Here is a 24315-nt window from a genome sequence, read left to right as displayed (position 1 = left end):
GAGAGTACTTTCGCTGAAGGTTACTGTATCCTTAATATTTTTCATAATAATCATCTTGGCATGTTGTGGCGACGCTCTTTACGACTCTGCTTCACTTCATTGTTTCGTGGAAAAATTAAATAATTTCCTTTTAATGAGCGCTCGTAAATTAGACGTTTTGTGTTTAATTGGACGACTTTGGCCATCTGTCACAAACTCTAAAGCAGCTCTCTAATGCCGATAAATTTTGCAACAAGTGCATAATTAAAAGTGCATCAAGAATAAATCTCAACAGATGACTATTTAAATCACATTAGGCTGAATGTCTTTGTCATTTTTATCAACAATTTCATCAAATTTTGTACTTTCAAATCAAATCAAAATGTATTTGTGATACAGTGCGCAACTTGGTGTTACAAAAATTGTGGCTAATTAGGCGATGTGCTAATTGCAATCATTAAAGTGTCTAAATTCTTCTAATATATTTTATGCTCCAAATAATTGGATTATTAAAAAATTCCGTTATTTTTGCGCAAATTTCATCAATACAGGCGTTTTGTACAAAAGGACAATGGAAGAAAGTGGCATAAAGAAGACGAAATCAAACTTTCTTAAATTACTTTAAGTCATGATCACACATTTGCGTTTACGAACATCACGACTACATGACTTAAGTAATTACATAATGCACAGTTCTTGACCTTCCTTTCCTCAAAGTGGTCTGAGGGGGTCAAATAAACCCAATCAAGCTTAATTACATGTTGGGTTCAGATAAAAAGTGGGATAAACATTTTTAAATAAATTCTTCATGCTTCTACGGTTCTGTTTGGTATAATTACCCAAATGAGATGCTTTTAATATTATGTTTAATAGTGTGAAAACATTTACATTGTTACATTCTAACATGGTAAACGATTTTTCGACCGTTAAAATTTTCACTTTCGTAAAAAATTACCGCTCACTAACAAGAACGTAACTGTGCTCTCACTGTCGTGTTCAAATTTTTTCCTGTAATTTTCGCCCATACTCAATCGGGTTTCGTCAATGGTTAACATTGTTGGCATTTTATTACTTTTATTATTGACCCAGAAAGGAAAAGCCGTGTCGACATTCGGTGAATGTCAATATCATGGTTACGATACACTTTTTGACTGTATTAATTACCAGTTCAATTGGATTGGTTAACCGAGTCATGCCTCAATTAATTCGTGCAAAAATCTTTCACTCATTTATTGATACATTTGGACAACTTAACTCGGAACGCAATTTAAAATTCAGATAATTTTAAATTATGTTGCATTAAATTAGTTGCATAATTGCCTTGCCGTATTCGATTGGGAAGGCTTTAATCAATTTTTACGCCTGTTCAGGTGGGTGTGTCAATCGCACTTTAATTTTTTTCAAACGACTTTACAATTCTACTCGATTTAAAACTTCACCATTATCACACATTTTCATCTTCTAAATACGTACAAAACGTTGTAATTTGTCTTGGCAGGAACTGTGAGAACAATTCGAATTTGAATAATGTTCTCTTCATTGTTCTATTGTTAGCTCTATTATTTAACAGTCCTTATTGATCAAACACCTCAAGTACGACACGATCGCCATAGCACCAAGCTTGTTTACTTAGTTACAATTAATTATTGGCAAGTGATCCCAGTTTGTCAAAAATGGTAATTTTGCATGTGAAACACAACGACCAGAGCCAGTTTCTTTATGAAACTACGCTCAATACCCCTGTTGAAGACGTTGCCACAAAAATAACAGCGGTATACAATGGGCGGTTAAAAGTGAATCGAATTTGTTCCGAAATGGAAGAGTTAGCCAAACATGGAACGCTGTATCCTCCGGAAATTTTGGGACTGACCCCGGAACAGGTCGAAGAATTAAAACTGACGGATCCTTGGGGCGAAAAGTGCATCCCTAGTGGGGGGTTTACAATGAATAAGGACCCCATTGGGCGCCGAAATGGCAAACAACCCCGAAAAGAAATGCAAGACGTTTTGAATAAAGCAATAAAGGATGCCAAAGATATGATTTCGAAAAATTTGGTTTTGCAGAATAAATGTTTGGATATGAAGGTGGTAAAAGAAGCAATTAATATTCTGAAAGGGGCGACACTTATTGTCTATCCCATGAAATTGCCTCCTCATGACGTAATTCGCATGGAATTTGAAAACATTGAAGATCTGTCCGGAACACAAGCGTCTCTTGAAGTTATCGATCCAGCGACTGCCCAACTGTGGTTCTGTGGGAAGGAAATGTACCGAGATGGGAAAATGTTGGGGGATTATGTTGGAAAAATTGAAAAGTGCAAGGTACGAAAATATATTTGTTTATTTAATTATTGAAAATATTGTTTAGGTTATTGTTAAATTGACAAAACGGGGTCAAGGGCCTCCGGCAAGAGAGCCAATTATGTCGGAAGAGCAAAGAAAGGAATTTATGATGCACGCGTATCGAAGACAGGAAGAACTGAAAAAACTGGAAGCGGATGACGACGATAATTATTTTAATTCGGAGTGGTCCGACAGCAGCAATTTGAAGAAAACGTTTCATGGCCTTCGAAATATCTCCTGGAGGCCCGGGAAATAATCAATAACAAACTGTTACTTAAATAAATATCTCTTTATTAAATCATACATTTAAAAAATCGTTTTTTTAACGGGACCTTCTGTCGGATTGAATGACAATTTTTTGTACTTTGGTGTGGAATTTGGAACTCTCGTTTTGCTTCTTGGCGTGGAAGCGGTACACTAAAAACAAACAGTAATTATTTAAAAAAGGTTTGTTGATATTTACCTCCGGGTCCGCGATGATGGTCAACTTCGCTTGATGATTTTTCGTTGGCTCCAGACTGTTCAGCAGAGTCGGCATACAAAGATTTTCCTAAACGTGTTACACTTTAATTCAGTTCCTCACACAAAATGATCTTACCTTTAACAGCGGCAAGATTATTTAAGTTTACATCCAACCCTCCAATTCCACCTCCTTGACCAAATCCAAGACCGCTACTGGAGCCAGCAACGGAAGCAAAGTTATTTGCGTCACCACCACGACCGCCGCCGACAAGACCAGCTCCTGCTCCACCAACTCCTCCGTAACCCAGTCCACCAGCTGCATTACTGCCATAACCATATCCTTGGGCACCTGCACCAAAAGTGCTACCTCCAGCACCACCAAGACCTAAACCTCCAGCCGTGTCACTGGCATAACCATATCCACTTGAACCGCTTGCACCGCCAAGACCAGCATTTCCTCCAAGTCCGAGACCTCCAGCTGTGTTACTGGAGTAACCATAACCTTGAGAACCACTTGCACCAAGACCTGTATTTCCTCCAAGACCTGAACCACCAGCTGCATTGCTGGCATAACCATATCCATTACTTGAACCACTAGCAGCACCAAGGCCGCTAGTTCCTCCAAGACCAGCACCGCTGTTTTCTCCAAGACCTGCATCACCAGCGGCGTTACTGGCATAGCTATATCCTTGAGAACCACTTGCACCACCAGTGGCACCTAGACCGTTGCTTCCTCCAAGACCAGCACCAGCTGTATTGCTGGCATAATTAAATCCACTTGCTCCAAGACCAGTATTTCCTCCAAGTCCTACACCACTAGCAGCATTATTGGCAGATTCATATCCTGCACTATTAGTGGCACCAAGACCGTTGTTTCCTCCAAGACCTGCACTACCAAGTGTGTTGCTGGCATAATTATAACCACTTCCTCCAAGACCTAAACCACCAGCTGCGTTGTTTGGAGATTCAAATCCTTGAGAACCACTTGCACCGCCAATGGCACCTAGTCCGCTGCTTCCTCCAAGACCTGCACTTCCAGCTGTATTGCTGGCATAATTATATCCACTTGCTCCACTTGCTCCAAGACCAGTATTTCCTCCAAGACCTAAGCCACCAGCTGCGTTGTTTGCAGATTCATATCCTTGAGAACCACTTGCACCACCAATGGCACCTAGACCGCTGCTTCCTCCAAGTCCTGCACCACCAGCTGTATTGCTGGCATAATTAAATCCACTTGCTCCAAGTCCAGTATTTCCTCCAAGACCTAAACCACCAGCTGCGTTGTTTGCAGATTCATATCCTTGCAAACCACTTGCACTTCCAGAGGCACCAAGACCGGTGTTTCCTCCAAGACTTGCACCATATCCTTGCAAACCACTTCCACTACCAGATGCACCAAGACCGGTATTTCCTCCAAGTCCTGCGCCACCAGCTGTGTTGCTGGCATAATTATATCCACTTGCTCCAAGTCCAGTATTTCCTCCAAGACCAAAACCACCAGCTGCATTGTTTGCAGATTCATATCTTTGCAAACCATTTGCACCACTAGAAGCACCAAGACCGGTATTTCCTCCAAGACCTGCACCACTAGCTGTGTTGCTGGCATAATTGTATCCACTTGCTCCAAGTCCAGTATTTCCTCCAAGACCTAAACCACCAGCTGCGTTGTTTGCAGACTCATATCCTTGCAAACCACTTCCACTTCCAGAGGTACCAAGACCGGTATTTCCTCCAAGACTTGCACCATATCCTTGCAAACCACTTCCACTACCAGATGCACCAAGACCGGTATTTCCTCCAAGACCGACACCACTAGCTGCATTGTTGGCGAGATTATACCCTTGTAAACCAGAACCAGAGGTAAGTGAACCACTGTCTAAACCACGATCAGATCCTCGAACAAAACCAACGGCATTTGAACCACTGCTGGGAGCATTTCCTAAACCAACTCCACCAGAGGTGATATAACCACTGGCTTCTCCTCCAGTACTAGGAGTACCAAGATTGCTAGCTCCATAATTACTAGAAGCTCTTCCGAAATAACCACCTTGATCAAGACCTTGACTTGGCGCATCAAGAGTAGGTCCTCCAATACCATTTCCAGATCCGTAGCCACTACCAAATGAGTGACCGCTTGATGACTGACCATAACCGAAGTTTTGCGCTCCATTGTCAAATGATGGTGATGGTCCTGCAGAGACAGGAGTCGACGGGATTGATGCGGATATTCCAGCAGATTGACCATAATTTCCTCCACTTGGTGTCAAGCTACCAGAAACTGATGGTCCTTGATCATCTCCATAATGAATACCACTACCTCCAACTAATTTTGGTTGGGAGGTACCATATCCAGACCCTTGACCAAAGCTTGATGATTGATCAAATCCTCCGTAACTGCCCGCGGAACTGGGTTGTCCTACATTTAATCCAAGACTAGGACTACTTCCGCTTGATTCATAATTTGACGAGACTGGTATATGTTGAGGGTAATTTATACCCTGTCCAGCGTTAGACCCAAGAGAAGATGAACCATAATTTGAAGAATCTAAGACAGCGTTAGCACCAAAAGTATTTTTTGGTGAATACGCTTCGATCTGTGGGGCTGGAGCTGGAGAGTTTGAGGCACCAGCCCCAAAACTGTAACTAGATTGTGAAGGGGCACTGATGGGTTGGGAACCTGTTCCAACTCCACCATAACTTCCCCAATTCTGTCCTTTAAACGAGTTAGCCCCATTTAAATAACTAGCACAAACAGCAGGAATGTCAGACAAAGAGTGTGCCAGGCCCGAACCAGCATATAAAAAAACACTAACACAAACTAAGACCAAAGGCTGAAATGAAACCGAATTAAATATTTACAAAAATCGCAATAATACTCACATTTCGTTTCATTTTTTTTATGTGATGTCAAGCAACCCAATAACTGGCGATTCTGATATCGTCTCACTTTTATACTTTTCGAGATTATTGCAAAAATTAGTGTAGGAGGGCCGCTTGCATCTTATCGGTAGGTAATCAGTAATTCTTTCCGCTAAAATTTTCATTATTTAGCTATTTTTTCAATTAAAATTGATTTGGATTTTAACAAAGTCGGATTCATGTTTCCCGCATTAACAAAGCGTGAAATCAGACTCTGTATAACATTTTTTTTAATTGAATTAAGATTTAACACTCGGATTCAGGATTTTTTTAATGATAATTTTTAAGCAGTGTTCATCCCTAGCCTAATATTCTGGATGATTTTATTAGGCAAACAACCATATAATTAAAAGCAAACGAGAAAGGTGCCAGCAATCAAAGATTGTTGTTATCGGGAGAATTAGAAATTTGATTAGGTACACACTTATTAAAGTTCAATCAATCTCAAAAAATGTTCAAACCGAAAATCGCAAAGTGCTAGATCATAAATGATATTCTGCAATTGAAAAATGCTTATCAGAAGCTAATTAAAGACTTCATATTTAATGAAAATAGTGAAGGCCGATTCCTATCAAGTCGTGCAGAATTGTGCATTCTAATAATGGGCGGTGGTTCTATTATTCCAATGCAAAAATACTCACGTTTGAAAATTGTTAATGCAATTACTGCCAGAATAAGGGACTGAATTAAAGAAACATTTGGGTGAAGAGTTTTTTATATCTTTTTCACTTTTATTGTTAATTGTTAATTTTGCAAATCCCACGACAATGTTATAAAATCTTTTTCAATTTTAAGATTAATGCCATAAATTATAAATTCATGGTAATGAGTCTAAAGTGTCTCCACCGGTTGATTGTTTTACTTGTTCGTCTCAATAAGTTGAACTAGTTTTTATGAACGTTTCAAAGATTAATTTTATTTTCTTTAAAAAAATAATTAAAGGAGCATCAGTGACGTCAATGTGTTTTCCTACAAGGCAATAATAAAGTTATAAATTAAAACATGTTACAGAAAATCGTCACAGTCAATATAATTTAACAAGCTTATAACCACTTTGCACAGTTTATTGAGCACAGAAATGAAATTTCACGTGAGTTTAAATTTATCTGTGATTAAAACAGTTTTTCTGTGTAAAAATTCCAGATTTCGGTTGCTTTACTGGCAATTATTTTGCTCATTTCCGAAATAAGCGCCAAACCTGCACCGAATTTCGTAAGTTTTGTGTCATACCCACCTACCAGTACTTTCGAACTAATTTATCTAGGTGTTTGGGATACCTGGAGCTTATTTTGGTTGGTGGAACTGGGGGTACTACCCTTACACCCACGTAGCGTACGCGTACCCCGATGACGGGGTCAAAGTAACATGGTCGTCATGGGTCATTTAATGTTAAATAAAACACGATTCCATTAACAACAAATATATTTGGCTTGTGTGGTAAATGCTTATTTATTCACTCATTCAGTAATGCTCATCGTACAAATCCCCTTTATACGACCCATCATCGTACAAATGCTCCGTGTAGTCGGGAATGTATTGTCCTTCATGCCCCGATCCCGGAACCACTCCCACGTACCCCGGAGCCACACCCGCGGCTACAACCCCTCCATGATGGGCAGGCGCCACAACGGTGCCCCCAGCAGTGTACCCCGAAATGTGGCTGCCGTCAGGCCCCAGCACAGAGGCCTTCGAACCAGGCCCTTGAAGTACCACGCCGTGAGTACCAGGCCCTACCAAACCCACACCCAAATGGCTCGCCCTGACCGTCACTATCACCACCAAACAAAAAATTGTGCCCTAGAATACACGATAATTCATTTTTCTCGCAACACGCCTGACTTACCACTGGTTTCATGATGGTAATGCAATTATCGTGAGATCAAATAACAAGAAGGTGGTACCTAGATGCATTTATAGAAGTGAGGTGACCTCGCACACCCGTGCGGCCCTTCTTTGCGGAAATTATCCACACAAAAGTTGAAAGTACCAAATTAGATTAGACTTAATTGCACAATTTGTGAATTGTGTGAGAAAAAAACAATTATTTGTCACTTCAGTCGTGCTCTAAGGCCATGTTTGTTTTATTTATTAGCCTTGAATGCTGCAAGAATGCGACAGGGCGGGGTACTCTGAGGAATGATCGAACATTTGTTCCGACACGTGATTCCGAAGAAGTATAATCACGATAAAAAGAATTACCTCTATAAACTGGGCCCGTAGCACTTATAATTTGGTCATAAATTTTAAGCTAATTATGTACAGTGGCAAAAATAGTACTTTATTTTGGTTTTTGGTTTTTTATTTATATTATGTTAACCGAAAAAAAATCTTTTTAACAGTATCAAATATGTGCGTTTATTTTTTTCTTTTTCTTCTTTTTTTAAATAAAAAATCATTATTTTCTTCCGTTGAATTTACCAAAGTATATTGTTTATAATTAATGAAAAAAGAAATTATTTTCGTTAAAACATAACATATCAAATAAAAGCTTTAAATGTAGACAAAAAATATAAATAAAATATAAAATATAAATATAATATAACAGTAAAAGCTCGACTAAGAGAATATTAATAACTATCCAGTTAAATGTACGACAAAAAATTACTATATTCAATAGAGTGAACACTTTGAATCTAGATTAAGTGAACATCTCTTGTTGCTTATTTATGTTCAATATTTTGGTTTGCATTGTTGAAATTTTTCGGACTATTCGGTTTAGAGCTTTTGTACGCGATTATGTGTTCTGCTAGTTTGTTGGCTGTTAAGAACAAATTTGGCGATCATTGTTAATACCGTTTATTTCTCTTTGATTAAATTTAAAAAAAGCATATTAAAAAAACTTGTGCTCAATGTTTTTCAGAAAAGATATAAGAAATACGAGTAACTTTATATAACAAAATTAATAAAAATATGTGTAGAAAAATCGGTAGACAATGATATACGTATAGAACGAAATATTAAATAAATACAAAATCGAAGGAAATGAAGAAGAAAGAAGTACGAAATATTAAATAAATACAAAGTCGAAGGAAATGAAGAAAAAAGTACCTATACACCTATACAAATATACAAGAAGATTACATAAGTTCAAACAGAAAAAAACTAAAAAATGTAAGAAAAACTAAATTCAATTGAGATTAAAAAATAGCAAAATATCTGAGGCAACAGTTAAGTAAATAACTAAAAATTGCGTTCTTTTTAAGAAATACTGAACTGAGTTACCTATATTTCAAAAATTGGAGCTGATGGAAAAGTTTTGAAATCAGCGTCCAACAATTACTTAAAAACAGCAAAAAATATCTGAGGCACCAGATATACAGTAGACTAGTTTATTAAAATAAAATTCTGATGGTCTTATTCATAAGAATATATAATAAAGTCTGTTAAACTTCTTTTGGATAGTGTCTGGTAATTACTATCACGGCAGTGTGTAAATACAATGAACTTCTTTTTGCGGAAGTAATAGTAAACCAATAAAACTCCGGAACTGTATAAAAAATTGCAAATTTATTTATCGAACCTATCGAGTACACAAATCCGGCTTTTACCACCCATGTCCCCACAGCCCATGTCCGCCCAGTCCAAGTCCCCAGCTCCCATGTCCGATGGCGACGGCGGGGGCGGCGAGAATTGCGCCATGTCCGAGCCCATGTCCCACTGCGACAACTCCGGGGGAGACGGCCGCACTGACGGCGCCTCCGGGGATGGGGGCGGCGGCCAGGGCTCCAGCTTGGGCGGCTGCAGAAATGTGGCTGCCGTCGGGCCCTACGAGGGCGGCGTGGGCGGCGGGGCCCTTAAGGACGGCTCCGGGGTTGGCGGGCCCGACCAGAGTGGCCCCCAAGCCGATGACGGACGCGTGGCTGGCGGCCACAGCGGCCAAAAGAAAGACGGCGACCTCGGGGAAAATGGACTATTAGAGAATTTGTAGATGGGTTGGTTGGTGGCTTACCAGGGAGTTCATGGTGTTGTTGCGCTCAGCTGATTGGGAACTGAATGGCTGGACATTACCACCCTGTTCGGTTTATATACGGATTTTTTTCAGGAAAAATATGCCAACCTTCAACTATTCTTACGCATATTTAGTAGGTATTGCATGGTTGCTTTTCTTGGCGACATGTGCTGGGTGGAGAATACAAAGGATATGGAGTTTTATTAAAAAACGGTCACATTTGTAAATGTCAGTTGATACGTGGAGAGAGAATTTATTGTGGGTTTTCTGAAGAGAGATTGAAAAATACACAAGATTTTTTTAAAGAATTTGAGGGGGGCTGAAATGGTCAAATGAAGTCTAAAATTTTATGTCTAAAACACTTTTTTCAGACAAAAAAAGTCAAATTATTAAGCTTCAATTTTTATCTAGACTGCCGATGGCTTACGACAAAACTCATTTAAATTTTCATTAAGAACTTAGCTTTCGTTTATCTTTTGAGAAAAATGAATTGATTTTATCTACTATTAAAAGTCTATTAGTTAAACTATAATTATGATACGTTTATGCAGGTACTATACTTAATAAGTTAATAACTTCCCTACCGTACAGTAAGCGGCAAAATTATAGGTTAATTTTCTTAAATCTGTAATTACTTCTGACAAAAATGTTCGAACAGATCATTTCTCGTTTTAGAAATAGGTACACAATTCTCATCTCTATTTAGAATTTTACACTTTCTGTATTTTAAGTAATGAGGATATTGGGCATTTTTTATAGAACCTCCTAATTTATTTCTCGCTCTTTTTAATGGTCTTAAATTTTAACACTAACAAAAATTAACTAAAATCATATTATGTAGTCAATATCTTATTTAAAGAAAATCTAAGAACGACTTTTCAACACTCTTCAACACACCTTAGAACTTAATATTTTTCAGATCTACTTTATTTTAAAGCAGAACATGACTGTTTTGTCTTAAATTAAACAAACATTTAATTATTTTGTCATAAAAAAAGTAATTAACATTTTGGTATTGCCATAGTCGACTATTAAAAGATTTATTAAAATTGTTTAAATAATTAAGGATTTTTATTCAAAAAAATGTCTACTACTTATTTAGTTCATTACTCAAAAACAAAAAAGTAATTTTTTTTAGTTGACAATGGTTTACTTTTTAAAAGGAGTATTGTCCTGTTCCAGCATTTTGGTCAAAATAAAATATTGTCAGATTTAATAAAATTATATTTCCGCTCATTCTTTACGTTGGAATACACAATCTTTGCGTAAAAACTTGTTAGAAACGAATATTTTAACTTACAACAAACTGATACAAATTTTTTGATTAGGTAGATGTGTAAATAATTGAAATAAAATAACATCTGGTATTTTTTGCAAAATCTTTATGTTAATCTTTTGAATTAATTAGAGAATGTGACATTCACCTTGATTTCCTCATTCATACTTATAATAAATATATAATTAACGATGTTTATTAGATATAATAATGAATGACAAGAATCTTGATTCCAAAGACACCTTGGAGAAAACTTTTATTTATTAGTTTTATTTACTATTTACAAAACTTTTTCCCGATTTTAGATATGTATAAAATGTTAAAGATGGAAAGGTTTGATACTATCGACTAATTTGTTATATAACAATGAAATGTTATATATTTTGTAGAAAGTTTTATCACAGAGAATTTTTTATTCATTCCTAAGCTTTTATTTTATTATTGTTGTTCGTAATAATAACGAACTTTCTTCTTCTCAATAGCGAAATGTAATGAGTTAATTGACTAATAACTACACTCGATAGGTCACAGCTTACCTACTTACACCCCACAAATTCATGAGTGGTTTATGCCGTGAAGATCACAATTGATAACATTTAAATTTAATTATGTATTTGGTAATGAAGCAAGTACAAAATTAATACAAGATAAAAATAACAAACTCTTCTCTTCATTCTTCGACACTTGACTGTTGGTCTCCAGTCTTAGAAATGATGCAATAACCGAAGAAAAAATTTCATGGGTTGGTAACACCTCGCAAATACGGAAAACGTAATTTAATATTTTTCACACGAAGGCTATGCCGTTTTGTATAAATACTAGGGTAAAGCTGTCTATCAATCAAACCTCAAACCGCATCACTATGAATTTCCTGGTGAGTACTTAATTAAAATCTATTAACTAAATAAACAAGACTTAACAGGCCCTTATCGTACCCTTCGCTATGGTTTTGGCCACTAGCGCGTCCATCATTGGCTCCGGAGCTGTCCTGCAAGGCCCTGCTGCCGAAGCCACAATCGCAGGACCGGACGGAAGTGCAATTGCAGCTGCAGCGCAAGCTGGAACCGTGGTTGCTGCTCCTAGAATCGGAGGTGTGGTCTCTGAAATTATTACTCCCGGATTAGTAACAGCTGCTGCTCCTGTTCTTGCTCCTGCTGGAGCCGTCATCGCAGGACCTTCCGGGACTGTTATCAGCAACGCTGGGCTTCGCACAATCATTGCAGGGCCGGCTTTAGGACTGATTTAGGATTAGAGATGAGCAATTTTGTCGTCACAGTTTGTACTAGCTATGACTACTCAAACCAAATCACTGATAAAAAATGTTTTAAAATTTTTAATAAAATATTAGTCTTTGTATAGTTTTGTAAAAAGCGATAAAGTCTTAGGTTGGAAAAAAAAAATATAAATAAAAATGTGCTGGCTAATATTATTGTGTTTTAATAAAAATTTGTTGGAGAAAATAGTTTATTCTTGATTCAGTAACCTTGTCTGTAATCAAATGACAGAAGGAACGGTGTAATTATTATTGCACTTACTCTTTAAAGTTTTCGAATTAAAATAAAATTGTTGGGTGGAGATATTTCAAGGTTCTTAAGCACTACACTTTTTTCTAAAAAGTATTGCGGAAAAACGTGATATTTCTTATTTTCATACTGATTAAGAAATCTTAACCATTGTCTTCGTGTATGAAATGTAAACTAAAAAGCGTTAAATAACTTTTTTGAAAAATTTCTAGCGATGAAAACTAAACAAGCTTAACTTTAACCAACCTTGAGATTAAATTTTTAGTTTAGCAACAATAATAATTGTTCAAAAACAAACTGAACTTGAAAAAACTGTCAATTAATCACAGAAAAATTATTTAAGTCTCGAAAAATTTTTTAAATATTTCTTTGTAAACTGTTTCCACCTGTTTATTTTACAGTTAATAATCAACTCCCACGTATTCGCATGATTTATTATCCAATCAAAAATTTAATTGTGAAAAATTTTCTTATTTTGCGATTGTAAAAACGCTAGAGCTAGTAGTAAATTAGTGCAAAATTCTGCAAAAAAGTCGTAACTCAATTTTGCACTGTTTTCTTCCGATTGTCTTGTTAAGAGAACAAAAACACAAAACGATTATTTATTACAACTTTATAAATACTATATAAAATAATACAAAGATTAGCAAACTTATTTAAGCAAATATAACATTACACCACAACTCAATACTGACTAGTTGCTTTTCCCCCGTCTTTCAATGTTTCTTCTTTTCCTCTTCAACTTGTCTTCCATGCCGACCTCTACTTTGCGCTCTCACATTATAAAGCACAGCCCTTTTAACATTAGAATCCTCTGGCAAATTAGACACATCCGACAAAGGCACATTGGTCAACTGCACCTGACTCGCATCAACCCCAGATTTTGCCAATTCTGAACCCAAAACTCCCTGTTGTGGAATAACCGGCGGTGGAGTTATTCGAGCACCTCCTATTGCAACGTTTGGATCTTCACCTGGTCTGTCTTCTTCTTCTGGGCCTTCAGTTGGAGTAAATAAAGCTGGGCCTGTAGACTGACCTCCTGATGCATACAGAATCTGATTATTGATCAAATTTTGTTGGTATTGTAAAGCCGCAAGTTGTTGGGGGCTTAATTGAGGTTGTTCTTGATTTCTTAATTGAGGTTGAGGAATGTATTGTACGGCCCTTCCGTCATCTCTTGACTGAGGTCCATATTGTAAAGTGTTGGGAGTTACACCTAATGCTGCACCTTCTTCTTCTCTTAATATATGAGAAGGCTGAGCTCCATATTGTAAAGTATTGGGAGTTACGCCCAATCTTACACCTCCTTCTTCTCTTATTAAGTGTGGGGATTGAGGTCCGTATTCTAAAGTGTTTGGGGTCACACCTAAACCTACATTTCCTTCTTCTCGTAAAATGTGTGGAGACTGAGCTCCATATTGTAAAGTATTGGGAGTTACGCCTAATCCTATACCTCCTCCTTCTCTTATCAAGTGAGGAGATTGAGGTCCGTATTGTAAAGTGTTTGGAGTTACGCCCAATCCTGCCCTTCCATATTCCCTTAAAATGTGCTGGGATTGTGGTACGTAATGTAAACTATCCGGAGTTACATTTATACCAACACTCCCTTCCTCCCTTAAAATATTTGGGGAGTTTGCGACTGTTCCCAGTCCTGGAGTTGTGAGCAAAGTACCAGGAGTTGGCCTTAAGCGGGCAATGGGCGTTTTCGGAGTCACTGATATTTCAGGAGGGATTATATTAGCAGATGGGATTAAAGCTGGATTGAGGTGCAACTGTCTGTTGTCAATAGCTAACTGATCATGGATTAAGCGAGGTCCAAGATCAACACGGTCATTAGTTCCTACAAGACCATGAGCTGCAAGACCTTGCTGGTGTATTCTGTTGGTCACATCGGGAATTACTGGAGTTGGTGTAGAATGAATCACTGGTAAAGGTGATGGTGTTGGAGAGTCGTAAACCAATTGAGGTCCTAGATGGATATGATCAGTACTTCCAACAAGACCTTTAACAGCTATCCCTTTTTGTATAACTGGAGAAACAGTTGACGAAACTATTGGTGATACTGTTGACGAAACAACTTCTGTTGAAGGAACCACCGGTAAAGGTAATGCTGTTGAAACTTCATGAACCAAATGATTATTAAAACCATTAACTGTTACACCGTGTATTCCTGGAGCAACAGGAGCTCCACTTGATATTAAAACTGGTGCAGCTGTTGACGAAATGATAGGTAAAGGAGATGCTGTTTCAACAGATGTTGTAGCTATATTTGGAGCTAGAGACGCTGTTGCTGCAGCTCCATGGCTTGCTGAAACTGACGCAATTGACAAATGTGGTGAAACTGAAGCTGTGGCAACAGCATTCGGAGAAGTTGCAGTTACACTAGAAATTCCAGTTGCTACAACAGCCGGAGCTACCAAATCAGTTTCAGGGACCAGGGGTAATGGTGATGCTGTTACAGCAATAGGAGCTGCCGTAACTGCTATTGGAGCTACAACGGGAGCTGCACCTATAATTGGTGTTCCAACAACTGGCGCTCCTTTAACTACGGTTTCTGCTAATACGGCAGGACCTACAATTTTATTTCGTTAAGTTGTTTTCATTGTGTAATTTAGTTACCAGTAATTGTGGTTGAAGCTGGCCCGGCTATAATGGACTGCGACCCTTGCGTAACAATTCTGCCAGAGGGGCCAATTAAGTCCGAGCTTTGTTTGTTTTCCACAGGTGGGGCAGGTACCGCTACTGCTTCCACAGGTACCACGGGTTCAACAGGTACTACTTCTTCTGCAACCACGATAGGTTCAAGGTCAGTGTGGACTTCTCCACCTTCGGCAGCTGCAGTTATAACGCTTCCGTCTGGCCCTTTGATGATGGTTTCTGAATTGGGTCCTTTAAACAACCCCCCGATGCCTCCAGGATGCACCGGCAGACTGGGGGCGGCGATAGCTATCGCTACGTAGCCCAAGGCTAGTAGTGAAAGCTTAAAAAATATTCGGATTTATTGAGATGATCTGCTAATGGATTAGAAATTATGAATTGGTCGTGAACGAGATCAAGCGTGGTGATGCATGAAATGTGTAAAAATGTATCGGAAATGAATTAGTATTACCATAAACTTCATTGCAGAATCTGTGAACTGTAACTAGGATCTGACTTAATGTCATTTATCTTTAACTTCTGTTTTATACCGCTATGCAACCTTGCGACATTTTTATTTCTCCGTTACCACACCTTTTCTTTGCATAAATGTGAAGTTATTCATAATTACGAAATTGTCGACTAATATGGAGTTTTCTGTATCGTTGTTGCAGGTGGAAATCGCACGTTTCTCGAGTTTTTGCAGACTTTTAATTATGCACTTGTAATTTAATTAATATTTTTGCAAAAGTGGAAAAGCTATAATTTATCGCTTCATTGATGGGAGCCAAGAGGCGCTATATTATTTTAATTCAACCCAACAATTAATTGCGCGCATGTATCTAATAATATAAGCGAAAGAGATTCTTACAATTAAACTTTTACTTTAGACAGGAAATAGATAAACACATGCATTTTAAAGTCTTTTTGTTTTTTTCTATATCCCTAACGTTATAGATGCTCATACTGCAATAAATCTGTGGTCTAAGAAGAATTAAATTTTTGGGTATAAAAAACAGGTTGAAATGAAATAGATGAAAAACTTGGTTTTTATTAGAATTTCAAAAAATTTTTTTATTAAAATACAATGATTTTTGAAAAAAATGTGAAAAAAATATAAATTTTTCAAAAAATTTAAAATGCGAAAACTGCAGAACATTAGTTCTAGATCTTAGTATTTTTTGTATATTTTGAAGCAACCACCATCATTTTGCTTATATTATTCCAAACTGAAAATTTGGAGAAAGAGTTACAAAATCATCCATCATTTATTCATTGAACACATTTTTACAGGTATGGTACATAAATAGCATACAGTAATGTACAAGAAAACTCATGATCCTATTCCGCGCGATACATATTTTTGGTAGATCAAGTGTATGATTCCAAAGGCTTCTATAACACCATCGGCCCGTCCTCCTGGCAAGTGGCACACAAACCGACCTGTTATGGCAGCCTTTTGTGATATTGGCTTAGTTCAGTCTTCTACCAGCCATGATGCCCATGATGGCCCAAGCCAACATTGGCTGTGGGTCCCCAGAGGCCATCGGCTGCGACTTTGCCCGAGGGTCCGGCGATGACGACTGGAGCAGTCCCAGGCCCATGGATGGCAGCCCCATGTCCACTGACCCCAATGGTGCCCCCACCGTGGGTGACGACTCCGAGCCCGTGTCCAAGACCCAGCCCGTGACCGAGGACGAGTCCGTGACCGAGAGCGGGCCCGGCGACCACTGCGGTGGCCACCGGAGCGGCCAGAACGGCCCCATGTCCGCCCCAGCCGCCATGGCCCAGCCCCAGGCCCAGGCCGTGGCCCACGGGGCCGATGGCCCCGTGCCCGGTGACGACGCCCGAGGGACCCGCCACTACGGCGCCGATGTGGCCCGAAGGGGCGGCGTGGGCCACCCCCAGGATGGCGAGAGCTGCAATGATCTAAAGAGGCGGTGGCATTTTTTGTACTTGTCGGCTTACCAATCCGTTCATGTTTTTGTGTGCTGAACTAGACAATATGTTGGTCGTGTCTTTTTCCCTGGCATATATAGGCTGGTGTGGCCTTCAGGAATGCATTCAGGAATTGATCGGCTTAAAAAGACATCAGGCAATGGGTTTGTAGATTATAAATTATAATTTATCTCAAGTGCAAGAACAACGCCAGGAAAAATAACGCAATTAGCCATTGAAATGAAAGTTGTTGCTTATAACTAGATGAATGTGCAGGAAAAATGTAACGGGATATTACCGTATATGACATCGATAAATTCTTTTATTTTATGGTGAGGCAGCGTGGACACCACATAAATTATTCGATTTATTTCGATATGCGAGAGCATTAGCATTAGCTGCTCCCTGTGTCTGGTGTTCATAATGGAAACATTTTTACGACCATTTTACACTGTAATTCCAATCATATTAAATTAGCAGGAGCTATAAAGAACAAAATTTAATAAAATGTGAAAGAATGCAATAGTACAAACTCTACAAAGATGAAAATAATAAGGAAATGGATATTCGTTAAGCTGCAATTAAAATATTTTTAGACACATATTATAAAAACCACAAGATATTGTTCCCTCGGACAAAATCAACAAATAACTAGTAATTAAAGACCTTTCCATAACTGTATTATATGAGAATAAATAAAGCAGTTTATTGATTTTTTGCTTCTAAATAGAAAAGACCAAATAAAAAAATAAAAAACAAAGTCAAAATCTGATTTTTCAAGTTTACTTAAATTATTATTTACGAAATCAACAAAAAAAGATATTATTTAGATGAATTTAGATGAATTAAACCCATTTTTACATTTTAAAGTTGAAAATTATTTTATTTATTATCTCTGCAGTATGCAGGTATTAAATTTATTGTTATTTAATGGCAAAACTGTAAACTGTAAAATTATTTAGAAAATTTATTAATGTAATACCTAATAAAGTTTAATACGCTATTATCTTCTTGTTCGAAAACTTTAAAAACAAATTAAATAAAACAGTTACTTTCAGAAAAGATTCTAAACCTGTCGTATTCAGTTTAATAAATCATAAGGACTAAAAATTATATCTAATAATAAAGTGAGAAAATTATTTAGTGAGAACCTAAATTAAAGAAAACCAAAGAAAACCTTATTAAATTCTTATTACCAGTGTGAGGAAATTTTATGGGCGAAGGTTAGTGCATGGGCGCGCGCTTGCAGTCAGATAAACCTTTAAATCGAAATGTTGTGGAACAGCTTACATTGTTGATATAAGTTAGGAAAGAGTATTAAAAAATGTTTAGACAAAGAATTTTTTGTTTCAACCCTCGCGAAGGGGCTGAAAAGACGTTTTAGCTAAAAATTTGCAAACACCTAAAATTGGACACATTTTGCGTTTACATACTCGTATCTTCCTTCTGGATAAAGCTAGAAGCTCCGTTTTTTTTGCAAACAAATTTTCAATAAATGCAGATTTATACGTAGTTTAACAAGGTTGAGTTTTGATAAAGGGAAACCAAGAAAATTACATTTTCTTGTAACGTTGCATAATTGTGTAGTGAAATTTTCGAGATGCGAGAAAGTTTTTTAATTTAAAAGATAGACTCCCACATAATCGAAACGAAATAAAGCTAATGCTTGAAATAAATTTTTGGTGCAAGAATCATTTCGTTATCTGTAAGACTCACTAAGTTATTGCAATTTAAAATTACTGCAAAATGCGCCTGAGGTGAAACCGAACCGTATTTCCCTCTGAAGCGTGTTCATCGCCTTTGATAACATTTCGAGAGCTAAAAATCGTAATTCGTAAATAATTAAAAAATAATTAATGTCACTTATCTATTAACATTATATCTTTACTTTTAACCGCCCTAACTCTCTGTAAATTTTAATAATATCTAAAAAGTCAAAAGAACATTTTTATCTCATGTACTTATTTAAAAAGCATAAAAGTGACCCAGTAGAACTAAATTACAAAATTGTAATTCATTTCAAAGTATTCTTTGGTGTGACATTAATATTATTTTTAATTATTTACCATTTTTAGCCCTTGAAATGTTTTCAACCACACCACGTTTCACAGGGAAATACGCTGCGATTTCACCTCGAACACATTTTGTAGATAACTAAATAATCCTTCTTTAAAGTCCTTTTTAAAAAAATATACAAATCGTAACGTTTCTGACGAATCAACCGGTAACATTAATTGTATAAACCCCTAGTAAACTACGCCAATGCACGCGCTATAACGGACCATTTCATCGATAAATATGAACATCGCGAGAGCACTACGACGAGTCAGCTGATCGGTTGTGGCCTCATGGCCACCCCATAAAATTTCCTCACACTGCTTATTACCTATGTTTATAGCAAAATGTATCTTATCACAATTTTGAAAAACACAATAATAAAAGTCTTGAAAAATGTATTTTGTTACCAAGAGTTCATTTCTAAATAAAGTTGAAGCTTTGCCTTAAATCCACAATTGTTAATATATTTTTTTAAACAAAGCTTTCTTTTTTCTCCTTTTTTGTGAAAACGTCTTTTTGATTATCATACTTTAAAAGGTGCGTGCTTTCATCACTGTTCCTAGCTTTCTTCCTCTTTTTTTTTTGTTTCCAAAATCTTCGTCGGTATTTTTTTAATTTTTAACCTTTTTGTAAATCTTGACTAAAAATTTTTAAAAATTTCGCACATTACGTCTTTCTGAAAAATTTATCTTTATTAAATAAACACAGCAACCTTCTTAAAATTTTGAAAGTTTTTCAAAATTATTTAAAACAAAGAAAGCTTATACGTGTCTTCAAGGAAATGATTAACTTCCAGAAATACTTCAACTTAATATGATGATAACGTACTATTTATTAGAAAACTTTTGAAGTCAGTCTCTGTGAGGTCAAACTATTACTAAATGATAACATCCTATTTTTTAATAATTTTAATTTTAACTTCAATTCAAACTAAAAAATAATTAAATTCTTATCACAAATCAAAAAAATTACTAACATAAGAGCTATTTTAGTTCAATGAAATAAATATTCTTCTCGAAAAGCATTTTTAAAAGCCCTTTATTTTGAATATTTCTAAATATAAACCTTTGCCATTTTATGTTATTTTAACTTTAAGTAAATACTGTATAAACCAAAAAACGGCCAAGAAATCAAACACTTTATACATTTCACATAATCAGTCATTTATTCAGCGCATAATATTATACAAAATCACAACACAAAACAGCTAAGTTATCATTAACAAGGCAGTGAGAAACCAGTTATCCTAACCCGGGTTACCACGCTTTGCCCAGCCCTATAGCTCCTAGCCCGATATTAGCGGTAGGTCCCCAGAGCCCATCAGCGGCGATTTTTCCAGAAGGTCCGGCCACCACAACCGGAGCGGTTCCGGGTCCCCGAACAGCAGCACCTGCAGCAGTTGCGGCAATGGTGCCACCCCCATTAGTAATGGCTCCAACTCCCAAAGGGGCGGCGATGGCGACGGGGGCTGCGGCGACGGCAAGAGGGGCGGCGAGCCCCAAAGCCGGACCGGAAATCACAGCGCCGGCGCTGGGGGCGGTCAGCACAGCACCGCCGCCCCAACCAATGGGTCCCGCCAGCAACCCTCCGCCCAAAATGCCCGAGGGCTTAGCGGCGGAGAGGGCGGCCAAAGAGGCAATAACGGCAACAAACTGGAAAAGAATTTTTGGAATTGTTGTGGGGACGGTTTGGGGTTGCTTACCAGAGTGTTCATGGTTGATGGGTTTGTTTGACTGTGTTTACTTTAACATTTACCCTCCTATATATACATGGGTGGGTTGGTGCACAGTTGACGACGGCCTTCGTGTCACAGTCCCCGTAATTAATTCAAAAATTTCTTATCTATTTTAAGACTTCGCGACATTTCATCATCTCAAAGATCGACTCAAAATTACAATAAATTTAAATTTGAAAAAAATGTGTGGTTCTTTTTACGACTTGCAGTCAATTTTTGATAATTTGTCGTTAAATTTAAGGCTTTTAATGAAAAAATCTCGAGTAAAATAAGCGTTCCTTATGAAACTGCTCTTGCTTGTTGCATCAACCCAGCGCTTTTACTCGCTGGCACTGTCCGCTGCAATCAGCAGAATCTAAAATTGTTGTTATTATGAAATTAGTGATTAAATTGTGACATAAAAATAAATTAGCGAGTCATCCGTCTGGGGGGTAATTCCGGGTAAGTTGACACACCTTTCTCGCAGTCCTTGCCGTTTATTTGACATAAAATTAATATTATCGGCTTTTAAAAAGATTTACAGTGTTGGTTGCACATTTTTGACGTCGCGGGGTTGAGTAACCCTGACTTACCTTACCCTTTATTATGTCTATCATGGTGCACCATATTCATATAGTACTTTATTTGAATTTTTTGCACTTGTATTCACGGTTCAATGGGTCTTATTACTTAACTGGGACATGCAGCATTCCTGGTATTATCCTAGTTAATTGTGCAAATTGTATTAATAAAGTGCAATATGCGAATAAAAATGATTACACGACTTTCTTTCTGATTATCATTTTACCACATTATTTTTAGAAATTCGAAATCTGATAAATTATTGAGCAAATCCAAAGTGAAATCAAAATTATTAAAAACAGTGGCTGATTAAAATCTGTAACGCGCAAGGCTCTGTAATATTTTTTTAACTTTAGATTTCTGCAAAATCAGATGTACAATGTGTTTTAAAATGTTTTTCATCAAGTTAACTTTGAAAGTGGTTTACACGTAAAAAGTTTGTGCCGCTCTGCTCAATTGAATTCTCTGTCAATAAATGTCAAAACTGTCATTTGTGAAATTTACAAACTGTCAATTAATTACTTTTAAAAAATTTGTTTAAATGCAACTAAATTGTTACACTTTTACTGTCGAAACTTATTTCTGTATTGAAGACTTAACAAATGTAAAATAATAATATTCGGTGTCTAAATGCCTGTCACTAATTATATAAAGCGGCATTTCTGATTTTACTTGAGAAATTCACAGACGACTAGATGAGAATCATTTATAAACACATTGTATAATTACAGTGGTGTCCGGTTGTAGGTATTCATTCCTTGAAAACTTCATCATCTAAATTTGTACTAAACTGTGATTTACGTTCTTTCTTATTCAAAGTAATGCGAATACCAGAATTTTTATTACTGTTTTTTATTTTACTTTTTTATTATATTTATTTATATTTAATTATATATTATATTGTATTATTTATGTTTGAATATTTTTATATTTATTTTATTTTTATAACTGTTTGATTAGGTGTGGATGAAAAAAAGGCAGAAGTAAACACTGAAAACAATTTATTTCTACTTATGTACAGTATCTACAAGATCTAAAAAACCGCTAACACTTATATGAGAGTGATGAGATACAATTGTGACTTAAATAATACAAGTAACTATTCCATGATCCACAACGAACGCCAATGCCGTGCAAATTACCATCCATGACCCCATTTGAGTCCCACATTCTTGGTGGGTCCCCAAAGGCCATCGGCTTTAATTTTTCCGGAAGGTCCAGCCACGATAACGGGGGCGGTTGGGGGTCCTCTGATGGCAGCCCCGTGTTCGCTGACTCCAATGGTACCACCTCCTTTGGTGATGACTCCAAGACTGTGTTCCACGGCAATAGGGGCGGCCAACACTATACCATGGCCCCAACCCTCGCCCAGTCCTCGACCACCTTCCAAACCCTCACCCTCACCACCCTCCCAACCATCGTCGATTTCAGACCCAGCTGGGCCGATAGGGCCGTGGTTGGTCACAATTCCAGAAGGGCCTTTCAGGATGACTCCTTCTTCACCAGAGGGAAAGGCGTAGGCAAAGGTGGCCAAAGCCAAACACGAGACCAACTAAAGAAAAAACAGTCAGAATTATTAGCTAATTATAGGTATAGGAAAAAAGTGACTTACCAAAGCGTTCATTATTGAAGTAGATATGTAAGTGAAGCTGGAACACTTGACTGTGATTAAGTGGCCCAGTGTTCTAGTTTATATAGTACGAATAGACCTTCAAAAGTATTAGGAAATTAATGTAAATGCGTAATTTTGCGAATTTTTGTCGATGGGGCTAGTTATTGGTAACTTACTCCTTAATTGAAGGAAACTGATTTGTTGCAATCACTTTCTTCCTATTTTTGCATTTATTCGCAAGGTAGCTGGTTACGATTTCATATACATTTGCTCTCATACGAAATCATATCTTACCATTCAGTGTTTAACAGCTTTAATAAATTTGATTTTGTAAAACTTCAAAATAAAAAATAAATAGTTGTAAAATAATTAAACAAAAAATTTAAAAAAATTAAAAAATGTACCAGAAGCGAAGAAAGAATATAATGAAGCAACTACTGAATAAATTATTCATCAACTTCTATACAAGTATCAACCTAATTTAAATTTTTCAAAAAATCCTCAAAAATTTCTATTTGTCTTTTCATGCTTATTTTTTTCAATGGCAACCTACATTTTATAAACACAACTGGTGTGGTAAGACTTAAAATACAAGGTTATGTCAAATACATATTACATATGTTTTTTAATTTTTTTATTTTTTATTTTATATTAGTTGAGATAAAGGATGATTAAACCTAATTTTTGTTCTTTGTAGCTTAGTTATTATTAAACTTGGACTTTTGATATTTTGTAGATATTATTTATACTCTAGAATACATTTCAAAAAAATATTTTTGATTATATAGATTGTCCCAAAAAAAGTATAACGTCATAAAAATATTTTTTAAAGACTTGCTATTATTTTTTTTTGTGTCCATTAGATCATTTTTTTAGATTCTTAAACATCCCTAAAGAGTTTTTTAATTTAGATCAGAAAGTACTGTTAAAAAAATATAAACCAAAAAAAAAAGATTTTCAAACTCTTTAAACTTTAGAATGTTGTTATCGTACTTATTCATTTGAAGCAGAATTAAAAAGAAACACTTCTTCTTATTATAACCCTTACAGTCTTTTTAAACAGCTTCAGAAAGTAAAAAAGAACTTTATGAAACAATTTTAAAATATTGAAACCTTGTCTATCAAGAGAATAAATGTTTTAACGAAAAAAATAATAATAATAGAAGCAGAAAAAAATAATGGTAGTTTAGCAAAAAAAAAATATTGACTAAGTAGATCACAAAATAATACTTTGGAGACTATATGACTACCCAAAAAAAGTTGGTACAAGAATTTGGTTTGTAATTTTGATAGTTATTCAGTGTTTTTAAAAACACCTAAATAA

The 24315-nt window shown here is 36.6% G+C and overlaps 9 protein-coding genes and 2 long non-coding RNA genes across 14 annotated transcripts; 4 read left to right on the top strand and 7 right to left on the bottom strand.

Annotated features, from left to right (window-relative positions):
• The first annotated feature begins 1356 nt into the window (after positions 1-1356).
• LOC655762 (uncharacterized protein) lies at positions 1357-2633 on the top strand. Its single transcript, XM_962324.4, has 2 exons — positions 1357-2300; positions 2347-2633. The coding sequence occupies exons 1-2, from the start codon at positions 1653-1655 to the stop codon at positions 2575-2577; spliced, it is 879 nt and encodes a 292-aa protein (XP_967417.1). The 5' UTR covers positions 1357-1652; the 3' UTR covers positions 2578-2633.
• LOC655677 (spidroin-1) lies at positions 2592-6443 on the bottom strand. 3 transcript variants are annotated; one of them, XM_064358773.1, is made up of 6 exons: positions 6344-6443; positions 5664-5814; positions 3721-5614; positions 2920-3591; positions 2785-2871; positions 2592-2738 (listed from the first exon to the last, which is right to left on the bottom strand). In XM_064358773.1, exons 2-6 carry the CDS (start codon positions 5673-5675, stop codon positions 2644-2646), a joined length of 2760 nt encoding a protein of 919 aa, XP_064214843.1. In that variant the 5' UTR covers positions 5676-5814; positions 6344-6443; the 3' UTR covers positions 2592-2643. The 3 variants fall into 3 exon arrangements, with proteins under 3 accessions (XP_064214843.1, XP_064214844.1, XP_008192500.2); XM_064358774.1 differs by having other exon boundaries at positions 2920-3720; positions 3871-5614; XM_008194278.3 differs by having other exon boundaries at positions 2920-5614.
• Positions 6444-6660: 217 nt separating this feature from the next.
• LOC135267082 (uncharacterized) lies at positions 6661-7144 on the top strand. Its single transcript, XR_010335349.1, has 3 exons — positions 6661-6792; positions 6846-6914; positions 6967-7144. It is a non-coding gene; the product is annotated as an uncharacterized LOC135267082 (long non-coding RNA).
• On the bottom strand, positions 7107-7703 carry LOC103312788 (hypothetical protein). 2 transcript variants are annotated; one of them, XM_008194276.3, is made up of 2 exons: positions 7546-7703; positions 7107-7499 (listed from the first exon to the last, which is right to left on the bottom strand). In XM_008194276.3, exons 1-2 carry the CDS (start codon positions 7555-7557, stop codon positions 7164-7166), a joined length of 348 nt encoding a protein of 115 aa, XP_008192498.2. In that variant the 5' UTR covers positions 7558-7703; the 3' UTR covers positions 7107-7163. The 2 variants fall into 2 exon arrangements, with proteins under 2 accessions (XP_008192498.2, XP_008192499.2); XM_008194277.3 differs by having other exon boundaries at positions 7549-7680.
• Positions 7704-9190: 1487 nt separating this feature from the next.
• On the bottom strand, positions 9191-9733 carry LOC655437 (cuticle protein 63). The gene is made up of 2 exons (XM_008194275.3): positions 9652-9733; positions 9191-9597 (listed from the first exon to the last, which is right to left on the bottom strand). Exons 1-2 carry the CDS (start codon positions 9661-9663, stop codon positions 9247-9249), a joined length of 363 nt encoding a protein of 120 aa, XP_008192497.1. The 5' UTR covers positions 9664-9733; the 3' UTR covers positions 9191-9246.
• Positions 9734-11552: 1819 nt separating this feature from the next.
• On the top strand, positions 11553-12353 carry LOC103312787 (uncharacterized). The gene is made up of 2 exons (XM_008194274.3): positions 11553-11801; positions 11850-12353. Exons 1-2 carry the CDS (start codon positions 11727-11729, stop codon positions 12171-12173), a joined length of 399 nt encoding a protein of 132 aa, XP_008192496.2. The 5' UTR covers positions 11553-11726; the 3' UTR covers positions 12174-12353.
• A 695-nt stretch (positions 12354-13048) lies between these two features.
• Positions 13049-15671, bottom strand: LOC103312786 (hypothetical protein). The gene is made up of 3 exons (XM_008194273.3): positions 15560-15671; positions 15070-15430; positions 13049-15022 (listed from the first exon to the last, which is right to left on the bottom strand). The coding sequence occupies exons 1-3, from the start codon at positions 15569-15571 to the stop codon at positions 13167-13169; spliced, it is 2229 nt and encodes a 742-aa protein (XP_008192495.2). The 5' UTR covers positions 15572-15671; the 3' UTR covers positions 13049-13166.
• A 665-nt stretch (positions 15672-16336) lies between these two features.
• On the bottom strand, positions 16337-17215 carry LOC655196 (cuticle protein 63). The gene is made up of 2 exons (XM_961712.4): positions 17056-17215; positions 16337-17016 (listed from the first exon to the last, which is right to left on the bottom strand). The coding sequence occupies exons 1-2, from the start codon at positions 17065-17067 to the stop codon at positions 16573-16575; spliced, it is 456 nt and encodes a 151-aa protein (XP_966805.1). The 5' UTR covers positions 17068-17215; the 3' UTR covers positions 16337-16572.
• A 3006-nt stretch (positions 17216-20221) lies between these two features.
• LOC655120 (elastin) lies at positions 20222-20919 on the bottom strand. Its single transcript, XM_961630.4, has 2 exons — positions 20786-20919; positions 20222-20735 (listed from the first exon to the last, which is right to left on the bottom strand). Exons 1-2 carry the CDS (start codon positions 20795-20797, stop codon positions 20340-20342), a joined length of 408 nt encoding a protein of 135 aa, XP_966723.1. The 5' UTR covers positions 20798-20919; the 3' UTR covers positions 20222-20339.
• Positions 20920-21148: 229 nt separating this feature from the next.
• LOC135267154 (uncharacterized) lies at positions 21149-22797 on the top strand. Its single transcript, XR_010335487.1, has 2 exons — positions 21149-21259; positions 22340-22797. It is a non-coding gene; the product is annotated as an uncharacterized LOC135267154 (long non-coding RNA).
• Positions 22364-23091, bottom strand: LOC655051 (collagen, type I, alpha 1b). Its single transcript, XM_961546.4, has 2 exons — positions 22992-23091; positions 22364-22931 (listed from the first exon to the last, which is right to left on the bottom strand). Exons 1-2 carry the CDS (start codon positions 23001-23003, stop codon positions 22518-22520), a joined length of 426 nt encoding a protein of 141 aa, XP_966639.1. The 5' UTR covers positions 23004-23091; the 3' UTR covers positions 22364-22517.
• Positions 23092-24315: the final 1224 nt, after the last annotated feature.

Source organism: Tribolium castaneum, chromosome 9, assembly GCF_031307605.1.
Source record: "Tribolium castaneum strain GA2 chromosome 9, icTriCast1.1, whole genome shotgun sequence".
NCBI classification, from domain to species: domain Eukaryota; kingdom Metazoa; phylum Arthropoda; class Insecta; order Coleoptera; family Tenebrionidae; genus Tribolium; species Tribolium castaneum.
This window is presented reverse-complemented; position numbering and strand designations above follow the sequence as displayed.

Excerpts from the sequence above, each read along its gene's own strand:
- LOC103312786 (XM_008194273.3), bottom strand. Across the intron at positions 15,023-15,069 it reads AGCTTCAACCACAATTACTG|GTCCTGCCGTATTAGCAGAA; the intron begins GTAACTAAATTA and ends ATAAAATTGTAG.
- LOC655762 (XM_962324.4), top strand. The coding sequence starts at position 1,653 with ATGGTAATTTTGCATGTGAAACACAACGACCAGAGCCAGTTTCTTTAT. Across the intron at positions 2,301-2,346 it reads GAAAAATTGAAAAGTGCAAG|GTTATTGTTAAATTGACAAA; the intron begins GTACGAAAATAT and ends AATATTGTTTAG.
- LOC655677 (XM_008194278.3), bottom strand. Across the intron at positions 2,872-2,919 it reads TAATCTTGCCGCTGTTAAAG|GAAAATCTTTGTATGCCGAC; the intron begins GTAAGATCATTT and ends TAACACGTTTAG. Across the intron at positions 2,739-2,784 it reads CCATCATCGCGGACCCGGAG|TGTACCGCTTCCACGCCAAG; the intron begins GTAAATATCAAC and ends GTTTGTTTTTAG.
- LOC103312787 (XM_008194274.3), top strand. The coding sequence starts at position 11,727 with ATGCCGTTTTGTATAAATACTAGGGTAAAGCTGTCTATCAATCAAACC. Across the intron at positions 11,802-11,849 it reads GCATCACTATGAATTTCCTG|GCCCTTATCGTACCCTTCGC; the intron begins GTGAGTACTTAA and ends AAGACTTAACAG.